The sequence below is a fragment of the Lissotriton vulgaris genome, chromosome 1_2 (genome assembly GCF_964263255.1).
Source record: "Lissotriton vulgaris chromosome 1_2, aLisVul1.2, whole genome shotgun sequence".
Classification (NCBI taxonomy): Eukaryota; Metazoa; Chordata; class Amphibia; order Caudata; family Salamandridae; genus Lissotriton; species Lissotriton vulgaris.
The window spans coordinates 215,221,381-215,243,314 of NC_141686.1; the positions used below are offsets into that span (position 1 = coordinate 215,221,381).

General features: G+C 45.5%; 1 protein-coding gene across 6 annotated transcripts in view; it reads right to left on the minus strand.

Moving 5' to 3' along the window:
• The window catches only part of LOC147735029 (membrane-spanning 4-domains subfamily A member 4A-like), a 316,483-nt gene that overhangs the window by 100,030 nt on the left and 194,519 nt on the right, over nt 1–21,934 (minus strand). For 4 of the 6 annotated variants that reach the window (XM_086953129.1, XM_086953124.1, XM_086953125.1 and 1 more), the window contains one exon: nt 6,512–6,628. The exons of the other annotated variants lie outside the window; for them this stretch is intronic. In XM_086953129.1, coding sequence (XP_086809255.1) covers nt 6,512–6,628 — 117 coding nt within the window. The remainder of the gene's footprint in view (nt 1–6,511; nt 6,629–21,934) is intronic. 6 annotated transcript variants of the gene reach the window in all.

Consider the following 21,934-nt stretch of genomic DNA (forward strand, 5'->3'; position numbering starts at 1 on the left):
GTGAGGAGTGCGAGATGTGAGGGAGAGAGGGATGCTGTCTCCATGTTCTTTCCATCAGTCTAAGTGAGCATCTTTTGTTGTTGAGCTCAGAGTTAAACCATGATTTGGAAGGGATATTTCTTTGATTTTTTAGTTTAGGTGGGCTATTTGTTCTAAGGCATCGGTGACAGCTGCAGTAAAGTGTTCAGTTAGCTCATTTGCGTTTTGTGAAGGAGGGATGAGGAGAATTTGTGCTTGAAGTTTAGACTCAAGTTCACCAGGGGAGACAAGATTAAGATTTCTGGTCCATATCCTAGGTGCTGTGGAAGCAATGGTGAATAGTATGAGGTGGTGGTCAAAGCAGTCAATAGGGATGATATTGGTCAGGAAGGCCAAGTCATAATTGGCAATAATAGCGTCCTGGATGGCTCCTTTGGTGTGGGTTGGGGACAGGCATAGTTGTTTGAGGTCATTGTTCCAATGGAGGTTGAGATCACCAAGGAAGAGATTTTTAGAGTTGAGGATTGTTTCAGAATGTCAGATAATTCATCAACAAAGTGATGAGGGTCTCCAGGAGGGTGGTGGATATTGTGTAGATGAATTGGGTGGGAACCTTGTACTTTTAGTTCATCTTCAAGGTATTCGAAGGTAGTTTGGTCAGAATTGTTAACAAGGGAGAGCTAAAGTTCGTTTTTGAAGATTATGGCTAAACCACCTCCTATTCTGTCCGGTCTGTCTTTTCTGAGGATGGAGTATCGGGGGGAGGGGTGGGGGGTGAGAATAGGTCAAGTATACTCGTTGAGTGGTCAATGAGCCAGGTTTCCATGAGGAAGAATGTCAATGGGTTTGCTTAGGATAGTTTCCGAAATTTCTGTGACATGTCGGACAGCAGATCTACAGTTCACAAGCATGCAGGTAAGTGGTTTGGAGTTGCTTTTGTGGGGTGGGCAGGAGTGGATGGTGGTGAGTTGAGGTGGGGGTATGGGTGAGATGGGAGAGGAAGGGATTCTATTAGTCCACAGAATAACGGGGATGTTAGAGAAGGGGAGTGGAGGATTGTTGATTGATGAACTAGGATGGTAAGATTTGTATAGGTCAGTAAGGTCGGACCAGGAGAGATGGCTAGAGGTGCGGAGAGGTGTATGCATATGGCAGTGGAGAGGGGTAGTTCTCCAAAGATTGTAGTTAGTGGGGGGGTTTCGGCTGGCCTAGGGGGGATTTGCACGGTTGAGGTGGGTTCTAGAGCTTTGGGAATTAAAATCTTCTCCTAGTCCAATGAATTCTCTCGTCAATGTGGAGAGATTGTGTTCAACGTTGCGTAGAGTCTGGGTTATTAGAGTGAGGGGAGACACTATTGGGGAGGAGAAGGGGTATTAGGAGTGCTCTATGTTTGCTGTGGAGGTCTGTTGTTTGGAGGGTGTGAGAGGTCAGTGGGGAGGGTAAGAGGCGTGCTAAGGCTGTTGGGCGTGAGGGGATGCATGATGGGGACAGGAGATTCGAGACCTCAGAGATGAGGTAAGAGACGTAAGAAGGGAGTGAAGAGTGTGGAGAAAGACTGCATCACGGTTTGGGGGTGGTGTGTAATTCAGGGAGTGGGATAATGGTTTCTGAGAGGAAGATGATGGGGCTGGGGGGCACAATGGAGGATTCAGGGGGGAGGGATATAAATTCAGGTTTGGGGGTAGGTGGGCAGGATGGGGGTTAGAAATAGATGTATTTAGGGTAGGAAGGGACAGGTCATTAGAGTGCGTGTGTACTTGGGAGAGGGGGTGTGCAGTAGGGTTGTCAGGAAGAGGGAGGGTCATTGGAGGAGAGAATATTTGGATGTTGGTGATTGGGGGATGGCATTAGCTGTAGAGATGACAGGGGAGGGGGAGAATGATGTCGCTGGTTGGAGGATGGCATTGTCTGTAGGGATGACAGGGGAGGGAGAGGGGGAGAATGGGGTCGGAGATAAGGCAGAGAACAGAAGGGCATTGTGCGGTTGGGAAGATGGAAAGTTAGGGGTAGGTTTGTGTAGTTGGAAGGACAAGGTGTTAAAGTGGTGTTCAGAGATGGTGAGGTGGGAATTTAGTGGCTTAAATGAGGATGTTGCCCGTTTTGAAAATGGAGATGTCAATTTCACCTGGAAAAGCTGAGGAGGGAGAGCTGGATAATTTAAAGCCATAAGGAATTTTAGTTGAGTAGGTGACTGGGAGATATTGTAGGAAGATGCTTTTTCATTTGGAAGGGCGTTTGGAATAGAAGATGAAGTTGGCTTTAAAGGGGGAGGTGAGTCTGATGTAGTTATCTACAATATGTGTTTCAGGGTATTGGATGAGTAGTTTGTGTTTAAACTTTTTCTTAGCATTTTTTGGGATATTGGGGGGTAAAGAATGGACCATGAGTTGGGGCCATGATTGTATAGAGTAGAGTCATTGGGGATGTGGGCGTGGTTGAGGGGGGCATGTTGGGTCAGTGATGTGATGGAGAGACTTGAAAGAGAGCAATGTGAGCAGTGAGGTGGTAGGAAGACGAGAGCAAGGTAGTTGTTAGAGGGGCAGCAGGTGAGGGAGTCAGGTAGGGGATGGGGCAGGAGTTACCAGTGATTCGTTTGTACTCTGTGTATCTTACTATGCATTTGTAACAATATAAATATATATATATATATATATATATATATATATAATATAAAACTTGCATCTTAAAATAGATTTAACTCAATGGTGAATAGGTACAGGAGAGCTAATCCATGGCAAATGATCAGGATGTGGACAGAAGATAACATTTACCAATAATTAAATTGAAAACCATTTATATAGGGGATGTTCGGAAATTCTTGCCTCAATCCGGCCCTCCTGGAACTTTATTGGACAATCCTGGTTTAGATAATTCGACATGTTTATAAAATGTATAATTACCATTAAATGTTCCTTGAAGAGTTGAAATATAGCCCTCTGTGGGAAAGCCATTCTTTTTGCTGTGATCACCCCCATTTGCTTTGCTAGGCACTGGTAGTAATTGACTCTGCCTTTGCCCTGGGCTCTGCAAATTTGATTTTGGAATTGAAGGTACTTCCAAAGTATTACACTACTTTCGATTTACATATAAGTCACACCTAAGGTGCCCCAGGGTTATGGTGCCTTGTAAATATAAGCAGGGACATTATAAAAGATGTTGTATAAGCCCTAGTGAGTGAAAAACTGCCAATTTTGTTTTCCACATTGTAGCGAATAGCTCCATAGGCTGACATTGTAATATTTTACTTACGCATAAATATTGATAGGAGCCATGTAAAAATAAACTTCAAGGTATCAAAATAATAGTTAAGATACATTCAACAACTTGCCACTGTTAGATGTATAATAACCTTTGTAGAAAATAAGTTATTGAACTTGCTTTTCTGTGATCCAAGTTCCAGCTTTCCAGCTGCTCTCTCCTGTTCCCAGGCTGGGCAGGCTTCTATGATAAGGTGTGAAATGTTCCTGTCAGGAGAACTATTACTTTCTTGTGGGCTGGGGAAGTACAGGCTGCAGAGCAGATAGCTGGAAGGGGGTGAGATGGCCAAACTGGTCTTCAAAGGGAGAATGATAGCTTGGGATAGTCCAGGAACACCCCCACATCCTGCCACCACAGCCACACAGGAGCCTCTGTAATTAGATTAGGGAGAAGAATAGAATTGAGTGTTTAGGAAGATTAGCCAAACCAGTAGGTTGGTTCAGCCTGATCCAGCTCCTTTGGAGAGACTTTCTCCATTTTAGAGTTTGAGAGAAGTATACTTTCTTGGGTCACGTATATACAACACATGAGTAGCACCTTCTATACCATGGGTCAGGGGTGTCCTCCTGCTTGACATCCAGAAACTGTACATAAATATGGAAGAGCTGCATAGCTCCTCAGATCGTCTGTCTGAAGAAGAAGAAGAAGAAGAAGAAGGACTGCCCTGCTGACTAATTGGCTTTCACCAAGAGAGCTGCACTCATAAGGATTGTACCTGCTGCATGCTGTTGGACTCTGCACCAGAAGGACTTTGCCTGACTCAAATGGTTTAAGAAGTGGAGTGGACTCCCTGAAAGCTACAGTTTAACAGAGCCCACCAGCATCTACACCAAGAATCCCCATCCTGGAGGGCTCCCAGTGGAGTTTTAAGGTTTTGGCCAGGTGCTTTGTGGGAATTGTTGTCCATACATCCCAGAGACCATCTAGGAGATTACAGACCTGTGGATTGGTGTTTTGAACACTGTGAACCTTCAAGGAGACCTTCTGGAAGGGCTTCAAGATGTTTGGTGAAGTTTTGAGAACTTTTTTTGAAAAAGCTCCATAAGGTAACTGACCCGACGTTGAGTGTCAAGCTAGCAAACTTCAACTGCGACCCAGCCTACATTTCAAGTTTGTCCAGTCGAAAGCTCTGTAGCTCCTGACTTCCTGGATTTTACCAAGACCTTGTGAAGAGTCAATCCGACGACACGCATATAAGTCAGCCTGCTGGAGGGAACTGCTCAACGTTGAGAGAAAAATGCTACAGTACAAGTGTGAAGGTGTAATTTTGACTAAGATCTCCCACTTAGTGTATCCAGCCACGGCGACATTGCGGTCAGCCTAAAACTTTGCCCTTGTTCCAGTCAAACATGACCAGATGTCCCAGAGTGGCTTTATATGTTTTTACGTGCTAGAAAGTGTTTATTCTTTAAAAATGCATATCTCCCGATCCCTACATTGAGTTTTTGTCATTTTGGTGTTAAGTTAAGCCTGCCTGCTCGCAGCCAGCTACCAAGGGTTGAGCAAGGGAATACTTTATTGAGACCTTTACTGACCCCTTTATCATGTTTGTGGCCTTATTACCAGTGTCCTACTTACCACTACTAATAATCCACTTTCCAATACCATCTTGCAAATTCAGTAAAACATCTAAACATCTGCCATGCTTGCCTTTTTTTATATGTATGTTGGCTAGCATTTCAGTCTCCCTTACAGTTGTGTAATGTCAAACACCTATTAATTGTAAATATTCCAAAAAGGCGACCCCAATGTATATCTATCCCCAAAAACACTTAAGATATCACAGTTTTTTTTTAAATGTATGCTTACAGCATTGTGGGTATCTCAGACACTTGCTCAAAGAGCTCTGATGCACCCATGTTGTGTAATACAGCTTTAAGAGTCATTCCATGACGTCTCTATCTATTACAACTGGCTTATCCATGCTCTACAATAATTCTGTATCCCCAGTCAGGATAAATGCTTTGTAACACTTCTTATGCAAACTACTCAATATTCAACATTACTTTGTGACAACATTATCTTTGATATATAAATGGGTTACAAGAAAATCTTTTAATACTTCCAAATCAATGGAACTAATCCCAGCTGAAGACTAAGCATACCATTTACCTTGTGTTGTAATGCAAATAAATGTTTTGCATTCAGAGTGTAAATAACTAAAGATACATTCCCAGCTATTTGTGATGTTAAATATGACTCATGTGTCATGTTAGGGTTCTATAATGGTAAAGTTTTGTATGAAGTGTCTTAAACCAGAAAAGATTTCTACAAGTGAAAGCCTGTGATGGGTAGGACACAGTCAACCAGTCCATGACCCCAGTGGAGGCTATGACCTCGGCTTCCCTGGTAGCAGACTGCCCACCCAATTTATGGGTCTTTAGAAATCTGATTTCGATGTTGAAGCCTACAGTAGAACCGACATTGCAATGTTTAACCTGCAGATGAAGGAAATTCCCAGCAGGCAACCCAGTTGTTTTGATCCTGATCAGCGTTTCTGTGTGGAGTTATTTTTTTTAAAAAGCAATCTTTCACCCAATGTCGAGAAAGCCTTCTCTCTATATGCTGAGGACACTGGTTTATTTCCTCAGCCCTGGACCACGCAAGGCAGTCCCGAGCACAAAATGTTTGTGATAGTAATGTAATGTATGTATACTTGTAAAGCACACTGTTACCTCGTTACGTGGCGTCCTGGCGCTGTATACCGCTGTGGAACCCGTCCTGGCTTTCCCTGTGAGAGGGCACCCCCAAGGTGAAGCCAGGCATCCAAGCGCTGCTAAGGCCGTTGTGGAGATTAAGCAAGCTTTTGCCCAGAGTTGCAGAGTGGGACCCATGGTTAGCGTAGGCACCTAGGCGAGAATTATCGAGTCCGCAGACATTGACCCAAGACCCTGCCGTGTCAGGAATTGAACCCTGGTCCCGGGCCGACCTCTGCTTCAGGGTCTGCCGCTTCTCACCAGTGAGCCACACTCAATAGTTACAAATGCCTGTCTCTAATCCCTGCCAGCCCAGTGACAGACAAGCCAGCAGGTCAAGGGTTTGGTGCAAACTCTCTCCTTCCCTTCTCTCTAAATGGGGTGGAAGGACAAGCAGTACTTATGGCTTTTTTGCTGATACTCCACATCCGCCCAGCTCTAATTGTAACAGCTCATCATTAATTTACTATGTAAAATTTGGAAACAATAAATGATGAAACAAGATGATGTAAGGACAAAGAAGCCTAAGAAAGCCCAAGTCACTATAGTAATATCTGACTTTGATATGGTTTACTTACACAATATTCAAACGGGCAGCCAATGGGTGAATCAATGGCTAGATCGATTGAAATAATAATTATTTCGATTCCCGCAGAGATGATGCTGACAATATTCATCCCCAAACTGCCTTTAACCTGCAATGAAAGGATGATGATTAGAATCGGAAGGATTGAAGTACCTCTAACAGGGAAGTTTGTTGCACTGAAAAACCTAACATTCAACTTGTGAAAGACTTCAAGCACCCTCTGCAACAAAGTCTCACCATAGTCTTTGGAACAGTTGGCCATATTGTATTTATTTTAAGGGTAGAATTGTAGATTGGTTTGCCACCTTTCAGTTTGGTTGTGCATTAGAATATCATGTTCAGAACCGTCATCCGAGGTAAATATCATGTCTCAAGTATTGCTTATAAGAGAGTGGTTTTGAAAATAATAAGAAAATTATATAGTTTATAATAAATGTGCAGAATTAACCTATGAGCTATAATTAAAATAATGCGTTTAGATGTGTCAAAATGCTGTAAACAGTCATATGTATTTGTAATAGACCTCAAAAGGCTAACGCAATGCTGCTTGAAGAGCTGACTTGACTAAACATGCTAAAACATGCATACATTTTTAATTCTTGACCTTTCAAAAACATGTTTTTTAATAAATAATAGTGGCATCACGTTTTCATATAGTTCTGCAGAATGTTTCTACTTGAACAAAGATCACTGTTAACTCATGATTAGTTGCCACTTAATGTGGTAATGATTAGTTCATACATAAAGATGCAGCATTTAAAACATGAGCTTGACTTTTAACTTACTTGTTTTTCCAATAAATGGCGGATAAGATGAAATGTTTTTTTTCTTTTCATCATTTCAGATGTTTCAATTTCTACTTTGATCATTTTTAGCTAATGCACAAACTTGATATTTCAGAAGGTCAAAAGTAAGGTTTAATACGTGGGAAACTAGACCTGGACAAGACCCACATGAACTCATAACTGCTACGATTTAGTTGCAATTTTAACTTTGCTGTTTGTGGACTGTGGCATTGCGGTGAGAAGATGAGTAGTGATCATGTTTCCAGGAGTACATCAAACGCTGAATGGCTGATGGGAGATGAAAGGAGCAACATATTGCAAAGCTTCAGAATGTGATGTCTATATAAGTGCGTGTTTCTAGAGTAAGTTACTACAAGTTTTCCAGACCATTCTTTTTCCAGATACATCTTTATCCCGACCTAATGACACTTGCTTTTGAGACTCTACTGAGTTTCTAGAACCTTTTTTTTTTTTGAAAAACTTTATTGTGCAAAAATAGCATTATAAGTATGGGCCTACAACCCCAGGGGCCGGCTGCTAGGACATATAAAGCAATCTATGTAGGTCACGGAGCAACGACCGCTCTACTGTGGTCCAAAGTAACACGGGATACCTTTTCGGCAACACAGGAGGTAGGCAGGATATAGACATTTTTAATTTTCAAAAAAGCAAAAAGGAAGAAGAAAACAAAGGAAACAAAAAAAGACTCAAGGAGAAAGATAATATAAACACTGTCAAGCTCCGATGGGGGGGACCCACAGTACAAAAGGACCGATCAGGAGGGCATGAAATACAATCGGGGAGGGGGGGAGGTGGTGGGGAAGTCAGACAAATAATAATAAAAAAAGGAGAATAAACCGTTACAGGAACCTCCGGATCATGGGGAGGATGGAATGTCCAGAGTGTCTTCGAGGGGAGGTGTGCAAATGTTCCCTCGGTGGGCATTCCACTGACCCCAGATCTTCCTCCACGCCCTAGGCTTGCCCCTATCCACATACACCGTCTTCTCTCTAAACATACACCAGTCCATGTTCTCCTTCCATGTCGACACAGTGGGAGGCCGCAGGGAACCCCACAACTTTGCAATATCTCTTTTCGCAATCATGTTCCCCAGTGCCGCCCACCGGGCCTGGGCAATGTTATAATCATTCGGCTCCCACACATTCAACAGACATCTACGGGCCTCAGGCAGCAAAGCAACCCCGGTAACACACTCCATGACCGCATGCACCCGCTGCCAATACGCCGCCACCTCGAGACACTCCCAGAGGATGTGAAGGAAGGTGGCACTTATACCACATCCACGCTTACACAACCCATCCAGGGAAAAACCCATCGCAACCAAACGAGGACCTGTAACATATACACGGTGGAGAATCTTGAGCTGGACAAGCCGGAGACAAGCCGGAATGGCGACTTCTTTGGGGGAGGACAGGGCGGCTTGCCAATCCTCGTCATCCAACTCCAACCCGTCTCCGGACCAGACCTCCCAGAGACGCACAAGAAGGTCTACCCGATTGTTAATTAGTTTCTTGTAGATCAAGGAGATCGTACTATCGGGCAGATGACCATCAAGTATACGGTCCTCGAGTGGGGATGACTCAGGAACCAATTCACCAGCTGTGAAGACAGACCGCAAGGCGTGGCGAACCTGTACATATCTGAAGAATTCTCGGTCTCCCAACTCATACTCACCTTGAAGCATCGCAAAGGTCTTCACCGCTCCCTTCACCCAAAGATCACCCACTCTGCTGATACCAATCATGTCCCAGTTCTCAAAACCTTTCGTTGTCCAGAGGCATCCCAAGCGTTCCGATGCATACAATAGGGTCACTTGCGTCAATCGATCATTCCATCCCATAGCCGCATTCGCATCTTTCCACACGCACACCACAACCCTGCAGGGTCCCGTGAGGTTCCTCCCCGCGGCCCGAGAGTAGAGTGCTCTATTGAAGTTACCGCCGGGCAACTGATGTTTGTCCATCTCGAATGCAGGCGCCAGACCGGGTTCATACGTAGCATGGATAATGGTGGACAACTGAGAAGCCCAATAATACCTTCTGATGTCCGGGAGCGCAATGTTATGTTAATAACTTTTATTCGGCGCACAGCTGCCCCAGCGAAGGGGCGTCCTGGCGCATGATCAGGTACCACAACATAACAGGTCAAAGCTGAAAAGGGAAAAGAATCAATTAACAGAAGCGAACAGGTGGGTTTTAATGGCACGTCTGAAAAGGGTTAGGCTATTTAGGGCACGAATGTGTACAGGAAGGGAATTCCATAGATCAGCCGCCAGAACACGAAAAGAGCGTCCTCCCATCCTACTCAGTCTGAACCTAGGCTTAATCGCCAGATGGTGAGATTCAGACCTGAGGGACCGCGTGGGGACATACGGAGAGATAAGGCTCGCGAGGGGAGGAGGGGAGGAAAGCTTCAGAATTTTAAATGTCAGACAGAGAGCCTTAAATTTGATTCTCTGTCTGACCGGAAGCCAGTGAAGGGAGGTCAGAACAGTGGAGACAGAACATCGTCTCGGAAGGCCCACAATGGCCCGTGCAGCAGCATTCTGCACCCTCTGAAGCCTAGTAGCCTCAGCCTGATTAACTCCAAGCAGCAGAGCACTCCCGTAGTCCAGCCGAGAAAGGATAGAGGCCTGAACCACCAGTTGCCGCGTGGGAGGGTCGAAGAACTTGAGGACAGGTCTCAGTCCTCGCAGAATACCAAAGCAGGTAGCTGCTGTCTTCTTTGTATGACTGGTGAAAGAGAGGTTATAGTCCAGCCAGACCCCCAGATTTTTAACTTCGGCCGCTGGAATGGGGGACACCCCCAATTCGGGAGGCCACCACTGGTCTCCCCAAAGTTCCGCCTGCTTCCCTAAAATCAGGACCTCGGTTTTCTTAGCAATAAGCTGTAGGCAGTTGCTGCGCATCCAGTTGGCCACAGCTATAAGTCCTGCACGGAATCTGGGCGCATTCACCTCAGGGTCCCCACTAAGTGTCACCACCAGCTGCGTGTCGTCGGCGTACGATGTCATGGTAAGGCCACATTGCCTGACGACAGCAGCCAGCGGTTTCACATACAGGTTGAATAGTGTGGGGCTTAAGGCAGAGCCCTGAGGGACTCCCAGACCCAGAGAGTGGAAAGAGGACTGGCCAGGTGGAATGGCTACTTTCAAAAACCGGTCCGAGAGGAAAGAGTGGAACCACTGAAGAGCCTTCCCCACAATACCTACTTCCTCCAGGCGCCGCATCAAAATGTCATGAGACACCGTGTCGAACGCGGCGCTCAGGTCTAACAATAGGAGCGCCGCAGTCTGCCCCGCATCCAGCACTGACCGCAAATGCTCGGTCATAAAGAGCAACGCAGTTTCAGTGCTGTGTTGTGAGCGAAACCCATTTTGACTCTCGTCAAGAATATTATTACGAGAGAGATGGGCAGACAGGATGGAGTTTACGTGTGCCTCAGTGACCTTGGCGGTCCAAGGCAGGAGGGAGATGGGCCGGTAGTTCTCCGGGAGCAAGGGGTCTAGGTTGGGTTTCTTCAAAATAGGGCTGACCACAGCTTGCTTCCAGGAGGAAGGAACCACGCCCTCACTGAGGGAGAGATTGATCAGATCCAAAATGGGCTCACGACAGAGGGGCGGGAGAAGAGTAAAAAACTCCGGCTTCAGCGGGTCTAAGGGAGAGCCAGATTTAATTTTGAGGCTCAGAGTGTCAAATACCTCTTTAGACATGGCCGGTAAGGGGGACAGAGTTTCAGAAACCGAGACCTTCACATCACTAGGGGCATCCCCGGGAGCAGATGGTATAAATCCTCGGTAGATTGCCTGCACCTTCTCCACGAAAAAGGATGCCAAACTTTCACAGTGCGAGTCCGTGCAGATTTCTAGCGAGGTAGCCCGCTTCCCCATCAGGTCTTTGAGTACCTTGAAGATTAATTTGGAAGGGTTGGGGCTGTTGGAAAACTCAGCTGCGTAATAAGCGGCCCGGGTTTGACAGATAGCTCTGTGGTAGATTTTAAGCTGGGCAAAGTACAGCGATTTTAACGTGGAATCAAAGGATTTCCTCCAGGCCCTCTCAGCTCGCCGGCAGGTTCTCTTGAGCTCGGCAAGAGTCTCATTATACCAAGGACTGCGGGTTTTGGCGTGACATTTAGACCAACGCAGGGGTATAAGAGAATCGAGGGCAGTAAGGACCCAGTTGCAAAACTGTTCGTATCCCTGTTCCACATTCTGCGGTTTGCCTAGGGGCTGTGCCTCCAATATCCTGACAAACTCCTCCAGCTTGAGTTTACGCCAATTGCGCTTTAGGATCTGTTTATCCACAGGTTTAAGTTGTGGGTTATCTAAGGGACATGACACTTTAACCAACATATGGTCCGTCCAACCCACCGCCAGTGGGTCAGATGTTCTAGCCGGACTAAGGTGGTGACGAAGGGGTCAAGTATATGTCCTCCTGTGTGGGTGGGGGAGGTGACTAGTTGGTTAAGTTGCACCGCTTCAAGGTCCGCTAGCAAGGAGCTGATGGGTAGAGATGACGTCTGATCGAAATGTATGTTAAGGTCACCTACTATGTTAAAGTTGGCACATCTAGGAGCCAATGAGCTAACCACATCAGCGAGAGCGGCCTTGAAAGCAGTGTCGTTCCCAGGTGGACGATAGATAAGTACGCCACTAAAGGTAAATTGATGACTGACCGTTACCTTAAAAGAGGCGCTTTCACACATTGGAAGATCCAGAGCTTTCCACTCAGCCGGGAAGCAGGATTTAGTCGCCATGGCTATACCACCTCCCCTAGACGAACGGTTCAAGGCAATGCCCCCGTCATACTAGGGGAGAGTGAGTTTTGCAAGCGCAATGCGAGCACGACCGTCCCACACGAGCCTCCTCTGCAAACCTTCCACTTCCTGAAAGTACGCCGCCGGAATAGCGTCAAAAGAATTTTGAAGCGCATAGAGAAAGCGAGGCAGCGACATCATTTTAAAGAGTGCCGCTCGACCAAGTGGCAACAACGGCAGTTTACGCCACCGCGCCACGTCCACCTTTAGTCATCGGAGCGGAGGGAGGAGATTTTGCTCGTAGCGGGCGACTGGATCCAACGATATGTAGACTCCAAAGTACTTGAAGCCGGATTGCGAGATTTGAATGGGAAACCTACTCGGCAAGGGGGGAAGGCCGCCTGAGATGACATACACACACGATTTGGACCAGTTGATAATCAAGCCGGAGTTTTTACCAAAAGAAGTGAGAACATCAAACAGGACGTTAAGGGATTTACGGGGGGAGGTAAGGCATAGAAGGATATTGGCGGCATACAACGAAACACGATCTTCAAAATCGGGGGACCACTGAATGCCCTTTATTGAAGGCTCCCAACGGAGCCAGGCTGCAAGCGGTTCGAGAGCAAGAGCAAACAACAAGGGGGACAGCGGGCATCCCTGCCGCGTACCCCTCCCGAGAGCAAAGGATCGGGACACTCTGCCATTGACGACGACCTGAGCTAACGGATCCGCATACAAAAGCTTAACCCAACTAATAAAGCCCGCACCAAAACCGAATTTAGCCAGAGTGGCCCAGAGATACGGCCGTTCGATCGTATCAAAGGCCATCGTGGCGTCCAAGGAAGCCACGATGGCCGGCTCCGATATGGACTCCGCCCTAGCGAGAACACTGTGTAGGCGCCGCAGGTTGAGAGCAGTGTTCCGGTGCGGGATGAATCCGGATTGATCCGGGTGGATCAGGTCACAAATTACAGTGATAAAGCCATTGGCAAGGACCTTGGCAAGGATCTTATGCTCGGCATTTAGTAGGGAAATAGGCCGATACGACGCACAGCGATCACGAGGCTTGCCCTCATTAGGAATCACAACTATAGTAGCCAGACGCTGATCATAGGGGAGGGCACCGAGCTCACGTGACTCCCTGAACATCGCGCGAAGGTAGGGCACAACTTAGTCCGGGCGCAGTTTATACAGTTCGACAGGGAGGCCATTAGGGCCCATGGCCTTACCAGAACTGAGTGAACGGATTGCGGTAGCAATCTGATCAACCGAAAACGGAGCCTCCATGCGCTCTCGGTCCTCCTCAGACAGACAAGGCAAAGCAATGTCCCTCAGCAGCAAACGAGAGTCATCTTCATCTCTGTCGGACACCGGGGAGTAAACCACATGAAAATAATCGGCAAAACATTCCACAATCTTGCCAGGGTCAGTCACGCACACACCATCCGAAGTCAGTATCACGTGAACCACACGATTCGCTCTTTCCTTTCTATCAAGCCATGCGATCAATTGGCCCGCCTTATCACCCACATCATACAGTCTACCCTGCTGCTCCCTGAACATTGTCTTGGAGGCATCTGTAATATGGGATTTATAATCAAACTGCTTCAAACTAAGGGCGTGGAGTGTCTCCCGGGTGACGCCTGATTCCAGGTCGGCCTCTAACTCAAGTATTTCTGCCTCCAGTGACGAATGACAGTTTTGAATGCCTCCCACAGGGACACAGAGGATGAGACAGACCCCTCATTTTCCAAGAAGTAAGAGTCTAGGGACTTTATCAGGCTACTACGGGTCTTGGGGTCGCGCAGATACCATGGATTGATAGGGGATATCCGCCCCGCGGCGTGTGTCCCAGTGTCAAAGCTAAACCACAAAGGAGAGTGGTCAGAAATACCTGGGGCGAAATGTCTGATCTCCCTGACATAGGAAGACTGGACCGCAGGCATAAGGACATAATCGAGCCTGGATAGACTCCCATGAGCCCCGGAATGGAAGGTGTACTGACATTGCGTCGGGTGCATTAACCTCCAGCAGTCCACCAGGCCAAAAGTGTCTATGAACCTACCAAGCCAAGATTGGGAAGTGGGGAGCGTCCTGGGGGGGTGGTGATCCAACCCGCCTGAAAGCACAGAATTAAAATCCCCACCCATAAGAATGAGACCGTCAGGGAGGCTCAGCATCATCCGGCCATCATCAGAGAAAGTAGAGGTCTGGAGACCTGGGGGAATGTAAACTGTAACCAAGGAAAGAGTTTTACCCTCCCACCTACCGGTGATGGCGGCATAGCGCCCTCTATCATCAAGGGTAACACTATCTATCTCGAAGGGGAGGGAAGACCGGATCAAGATACCAACCCCTCTAGAACCAGTCGTAAATCCCGAGTGCGCAACCAGTCGGTAACCCCACCTATTTAAAGCATGACACACATTTCCCACCAAATGCGTTTCCAGCAAGAGTACCACATCAGGAGACAAAAGACGCAAATATTGCAACAAAACACCCCATTTGATACAATCCTCCAATCCATTGACGTTCCATGATACCAACCTCAACCCACTACCCCCCATCCCCACAAGTAAAGCATGGGTCACACCACAAAGAGCCGGACACTTGAAGCAAGGAAAAGATCACTTTGTCGCCTTGAAAGGAAAAAACGAACTCCCAAACCACCCCCAACCAACACCCGTTACAACTCCCCCCTCCCTGCGCCCCTGCAATGGACCAAAATGCCACCCCAACATGCAGTGTGCCTGTCGCCCTAAGAACCCCACTCTACAAAAAGACCCCGGAGAAGGAAAGAGGCCCGTCACCACCCGCCACCCAGACATGAACCGCACTGAAACATATTAAGAAAGAAACAGAACCCAGCTGAAAAAGGTCTAATGTTCGGAGGTCAGGGACCGAAAAAGTCACGCCCGCGTAGGCTCACCACTTTCTGCACCGCCAGGGTGCTCCGTCCGATCACCTCGGCCAGGCAGGGTATCCAGCCAGTCATTGACATTGTCCGGCCGATCAAAAAAGAAAATCCGCTCCTCATACTCCACCCAAAGTCTAGTAGGAAAGAGCATAACGTACTTCATCATACCAAGGTCCCGAAGCTGTCGTTTTACCCCATGGAAGGCCATTCTTTGTCTCTGGACCTGTTGGGTAAAGTCCGGGAAGAAGTTAACAGAGGAGATCTCGAAGTTTACCGGGCCATGTACTCTCGAAGCCTGTAGGATCGCGTCCCGATCTCTGAAGTGGAAGAGTTTCGCAATAATGGGCCGCGGAGGGGCGCCCGGCCTGGGCTTTCCACTCGGCACTCGATGTGCACGCTCCACAGCGAAAAACTTGCTGAGTCCCTGAGGGGGAAAGGTGCTTCAGGACAAGATCCTCGACCAGGAGATCCACCGAGTGAGGCTCAGGATTTTCTGCCACTCCTATGACGTGAATGTTGTTGCGTCGCGCCCTGTTCTCAAACTCCTCAAGCCGATGGGACTTCAGATCATTGGCCGATTTCAAGTTACCAACTTCCGTCTGAAGTTCGGAGTGAGGCTGGAAGTCTTCAGATCCAATGACTTCACTTTCTCATTGGTCTTGGACAGGTCGGCCCTGATCAGGGTGACATCGATGGCGACCGTGTTGATTTTACGAGCCAGTGCCTCGTATTGCTGACCGATGGTCTCCTTCATATTAGAGATGTATTGCTTATTGATTGAATATTGACTTGAAATAAGATTCTAATGACTAAACTTGATCAATTTATATTGTGATCGAATACAGTGATTTACAAAAAAATGTGATTACTAAAACCCTTTAACATATATCAAACCTCTTTCTTGACTGAAAATAGACTAGTGATTGTCATGATTTATGTGATGTTTAGTTCTACAATGGATGCAAACAATGGATGGGTTAGCGAATATTTTTTGTAAAAAATATATAGAGTACTATGGGTGTCCTCACTGATCCCAAGCAGAGATCAACAGCTAAAAAGGACAAATTGGCTCAGTGGTTTACGCAAATAGAGGCTGCCCTCACAAGTTTGTGAAACTCTGGGGGTGCTTGAAAGAATTTTATGAACTGGACATCATCAACACCTTCATGCAGTGATTAGTAGGTTGGATGTTGTTATGTCCGCGGTATTAAACCCTCAATTGTATTGGTACAAATGATGTTGCATTGCACTTACACAGGCACTGTGATTCCTGTGTGTTAAGATCCTAAGTGATATGTGTTGTAATTTACTTATGCTTGTTTTAGAATACTACTGGTGGTGTTATGACATCATAGAATGTTTGTTTGTGAAAGACTGGATTCAATAGGAGTTAGCCGACCAGTAGAAGGCGGTATGAATTGTTGGTGCTGTGCTGCTGAACTACAATAAATCTTCAAGAATTTCCACTTATTTTGGAGTATTCATCATTTTAACATTGGCGACGAGGACCAGAACTGTGCCTGATTGGGGACAGGCTACTTCAGCATTAACTCCCCTGTTTTGAAACATTTTCATTATTTTAACCTCCTTGGTCTACAAACTTTTGAATGGATCACTTTTCACTTGGATTACCTTGATCAGCTTGTTTACTGTGAGTAATTATTTGCCACTGCGCAAGACTGAACTTGTCCCACGACTGAATTTGTTTGTTCGAGCGTGTTACGGACTTTACTGGTTTGTTTTGACTGAACCGGCTCTTCTTTTTTAAATTGCAATTTAAGCCTTTCAATATTGGGTGCACCTTGGATTGCTTTCTTCTTTTATTTCCGAGTGCCACCAGAAATTTCTTCAGCGTATCTTTGCATTTTTTTAAATTACCTTGAGCACTTCGCATCTTTCAACAAAAAAAAAACTCACCAGTGCGCGCTGCCTGTGCTTTGATTCTTTGCTCATGCCAGCTTCGGCTGTTCAGCAGTTCGGCTGTTTTGTCACGTTCCTGTGCATTGTGGGAACTTGTTCCAATGCATTGTGGGAACGCCTGACGTCGTCACGTTTTCCACGTTAGCGTGACTGCCATTTTGTTTGTTTCTCTTGTTGCTTGGTAACTAGCAATACTTATTCCAGCGTCTGCCTTATGGAGTGAGCTTACGTTTCTTCGAAACGATCGATACTTTTACCGCGTGCACTTGTGGTGAGTCAAGTTTCTTTAACTAGTCATTTGGCTCTCGTGCAGCGTCTTCTTTGGAAATTATCGACGCTTTGTGCACTGTGCCTGAAACAGTTATCGCAATTGTGGTTTGCCTAGTGCATTTATTGCCGCATGTGGTGTGCTTCGTGCATTGGACAAGATTTATTAGCTTGTCCTTTCAACAACTTTACCGGCATTTCTACACATTGTGAATTTTATTCTACTTTTGTGACACCATTTGGATTGTTCAATCTGGACTTCCTGTTACTTTAGACTGCGGTGACTACGTTCTTTATTTTAACCTATTTTTTTTTCTTCACCTAGACGACGGTGACTACCTTTATTATTTTTCCCTGTGTTGTCATTGTGTTTCTATTTTATAATATCAGCGACAAGTATGTCTCAACCTCCAGCTTTTCTTTCAAAAAAGAGGAGCCTATTCTCTCTTGGAAACGATGGAGAAACTTATTTGATTCCTACATAGTGGCTATTGGGGGTGAAAAATTATCTGCTTTCAGAAAGCAAGCTATTTTATTGCACAATTTAGGTGTTGAGGGGAGAAATGTATATGACAGCATGGATGTAATTCCGGTGGGTAATGATGATGGTGAACCCAACGACATGTATGAGATGTCAATGTTGGTGTTGGAAAAGTACTTCGGTCCCCAGATTAATGTGGTTTTAGAGAGGCACAAATTCTTTACTAGGGTTCAGAGTGTGAATGAACCTGTGAAGAGTTATGTTGGTTCTCTCAAAACCCTAGCCAGGACGTGTGAGTTTGGGGACTTGTCCGATTCATTGGTGAGGGACCAGTTAGTGTGATGTACTAATAGCACTTGTGTGCAAGAAAAATTGTTGTCAAAGAATCCTACGTTGAGTGAGGCAGTTGCGATTGTTGAGGGTATGGAGAACACTTCCTCTTGGGTTAAAGAGATGAAGAAAACCATGAGGATAAGAAAGAAGCCTCTAGTAGCATACATGCTCTCACTGAAGAGGAGTATTTTGAAGAAGTAGTGTCTAAAGTTTCTCCTGTGGATAAACACAAGAAGGTAGATAGAGAACCATGTATGCGTAAATTCAAATTTCCATTGGCCAAGGCTGATCGTGATACCTGTGGCAGCTCGACTCCTGGTGGGAGTGGTGGAAATTAAAAGAATATTAAGGATGTTTCTAAACCTAAATGTTTTAGGTGTGGGAGCTTCTCTCACTTATCTAACTATCCCCAGTGCTATGCCAAGGATGCGGTTTGCATGAAGTGTTGGACTCAAAGGACATTATGCTCGTGTGTGCAAGTCTGTGAAAAGCTCCGATAATGGTAGTGAAGTGGTGTGCACAGGGATAAACAGCATTCGGGATGAGGAGTGTCAGGTTGATGCTGATAAGATATGCATGCCTGAGTGTGACACTTCTGTCAATATTTTTAGGTTTGTTGTTCTAGCGGACTCTGGATCCCCTTTTACCATGATAGGAAATAAACAATGGGATGAAGTGGTGGGCTTAAGTAGTATGGTCTTGAATCCGCCGGACATTAATCATGTTAGCTATGGTGGTGCTAAAATTAATGTTTTTGGGTATGTTGAAGGGTGTATAAGGTTCAAAGACAGGGAAAAAGTGGGTAAGATATATGTGGCTGAAAGAGGTGATATTTTGCTTGGGTGGAGACACCAAAGGAATTTGGGTATCATGTTAAATCCCAATGCCAAAGACCCCAAAAATCAAGTAATGCTGGTGAACTGCGAGAAGGTTGAAGGTGTGTTAGAAAATCAGAATAGTGAGTATTTCAATAAGTTTCCAGGGGTTTTTACTGACAGTTTGGGCTGCCTCAGAGGGTTTGAACACTGTATAATTTTAAAAAAGAATGCGGTGCCCTCTGTGCACAAAGTGAGGAAGGTACCCAACATGATGATGGGCCCACTCAAGGCTGAGCTAGATAGATTACTGGAGTTGGGAATTATCAAGGAGATAGAGGCATCGGAATGGTTGGCCTGATTGTTTTTGCCCCGAAGGATGGTGGGGCCAACATTAGGATGTGTGTGGATTTGAACGGTTTGAATGAGTGGATCTGGGTTGATCGCCAACCCTTGCCTAACATTTCAGAGTCACTAAGTACCCTCAAGGGTGCCCGCATTTTTAGTGTACTGGACGCGTCGTCCGCGTATCATCAGGTACCTTTACACAAGGAATCGACACACCTCACTTCATTCGTGACACCTCTGGGGGCTTACTCTTTTGAGGAATGCCTTTTGAATTGGCGTCGGCCGCAGCATGTTTTCAAAGGGTCATGAAGAAAGTCCTAGAAGGTGTGAGCAACATAATGTTCTTTCAAGATGACATTTTGATTTATGGGGAAGACGACAAGAAGCACAGAGACACTTTAATGGAAGTCCTTGGCAGGTTGAAGAGCAATGGGTTGACTGTAAAGATAGAGAAATGCCGTATTGGGGTTGAGAATGTATCATATCTGGGGCATGTTATTTCTGGGGAGGGAATACAACCGAAGTTAGACTTGCCCAAAGTGTGTTAAAGGCGCCTGTTCCAAATGATAGACATAAAGTGAGGTCATTCCTTGGTCTTGCTGAGTTTTACTCAGAGTTTGTGCTTGGATTTGCAAGTGTGACTGAACCAATTAGAGTTTTGTTAAAAAAGGGTTCGCATTTTTCGTGGTCAAAAGATTGTCAAGAAGCCTTTGATGTTGTTAAGAGTGAAATTGGTAATATGCCCACCTTAGGACATTTTGATGTAAAACTTAAGACTGTGTTGACGGCTGATGCTAGTCTTAAGGGGTTGGGGGCGGTTTTGTCTCAGTTTGTAAATGGAGAAGAGAGAACAGTTGGGTTTGCTTCCCCTGCCCTAAGAGAGACAGAGAAGAATTATTCTTGTGTGGAAAGAGAGGCCTTAGCTGTGTTTTGGGGAATTCAGCACTTCAAATTCTATTTGGAGGGAATTCCTTTCCTGGTCAGATCTGACCATTGTCCTTTAGTTCAGATTTTTTCTTGCAGGCACAGTGATCATATTACTTCCAGGATCAAACTGAGGAGTGAAGGATTGCAAGAATATAATTTCAGAGTGCAATACTTGTCTGGGTCCAATAAAAAATCTGCAGATTGACTCTCTCGCCTGCCAGCTGGTGAAGGAGTATTTACAGAAGAACAGGAGAATGTGTGTTTTGTAGGGGAGTCTAGCGTTTTTTGGGTGTCTGAACCATCTTTGTCAAGAGAGGAATGGGTTAAAGGGGTGGAGGTAAATGAGATTTTGATGATAAAATCATGGGTTAGCCAAGGTTGGCCTGAGTACAAAACTCTGGATCAGAACTTGAAAACATATTGGGCTGTGAGAGAGGAGTTGTCTTTTACTTGTGGGAATTTATTGAGAGGTGACAGAGTGATTCCTTCTAATAAATTCAGGAATAGAATTGTAAATACTGCACATGAGAGTCATCTTGGGAGGAGTCTCACCAAAGGTAGGGTGAGAGAAAGGTATTGGTTGCCTGGCATGAGCCACATGGTTGAGGAGGTGGTGAAGGATTGCTCAATTTGTGCTGAGAGTGATGAGTCTCATGTCATTAACCGTGCGCCTTTGTCTCCAGTGGAAGTACCAGATCAGGTGTGGTCCAAATTGGGTTTTGATATTATGGGACCTTTTGAGCTGTTGCCTTCGTGGGAGCGGTATGTTCTCCTACTGGTTGACTATACCTCAAAATGGGTTGTTACCAGATGTGTTTCTTCAGTTAATACAAGGATTGTTGTAGATTTTCTCAAAGATGTGTTTGTCTCAGAAGGGGTTCCTAAATTTCTGGTGACTGACAATGGGTTGCATTTAGCTTCTCAAGAAATGGGTGATTTTCTCAAAGATAAAAATATTGTTCATTTGAAAACTGCATTATACTCACCGCAAGCTAAGGGTCTGACCGAGAGAATGGATAGGTTTGTTAAGGACTGTGCACAACGTGCTCTTTGCATGAGGTCTTCTTTCACTGCCATATTGAGAGACACGTGGTGGGCCCACCGTACTACTCCTAATGCCATTACACGATAGTCTCCTTTTGAGGCTTTGAGAGGAAGAATAGCAGTTTCGAAACGTAACCCTAGTTGGTTGCCTGAGAGTTCTAGTCAGGGGTTGAGTTTGGAGGAGCGGCGTTCCTGAATAGTAGATTATCAAAATAGGTACAAGGCTAGGTATGATTCTAAAATGAATGTGAAGAACAAGAAATGGAATGTGGGGGACAGGGTTTTTGTGAAAAATCCAAGAGATACGTTGAAAGGGATGAGTACCTTTCTTGGTCCTGTCACAGTTGTGTCTATTAAGAAAAATGTGGTGAAAGTCGATACAGGATGTACATGGAGCATGTCAAGATTGGTAAAATGTATGAAACAACATAAAGATGACTTTGAACAACCTGATACATAATCTGTATAAACATGTCCAGCTAAGGATTTATTGGGGTTTTCTCCGAGATCGTCCCTTAGATCCAAGAGAAGGCCTTTAAAATTCAGAGATTATGATTTAAGTTAGTTTTTGTTCTGTTTTAGTTAAATCTTTTCGTTTTGTCCCTAGAAAGGGAGATGTGTTGTAATTTACTTATGCTTGTTTTAGAATACTACTGGTGGTGTTATGACATCATGGAATGTTTGTTTGTGAAAGACTGGATTCAGTAAGAGTCAGCTGACCAGTAGAAGGAGGTATGAATTGTTGGCGCTGTGCTGCTGAACTACAATAAATCTTCAAGAATTTCCATTTATTTTGGAG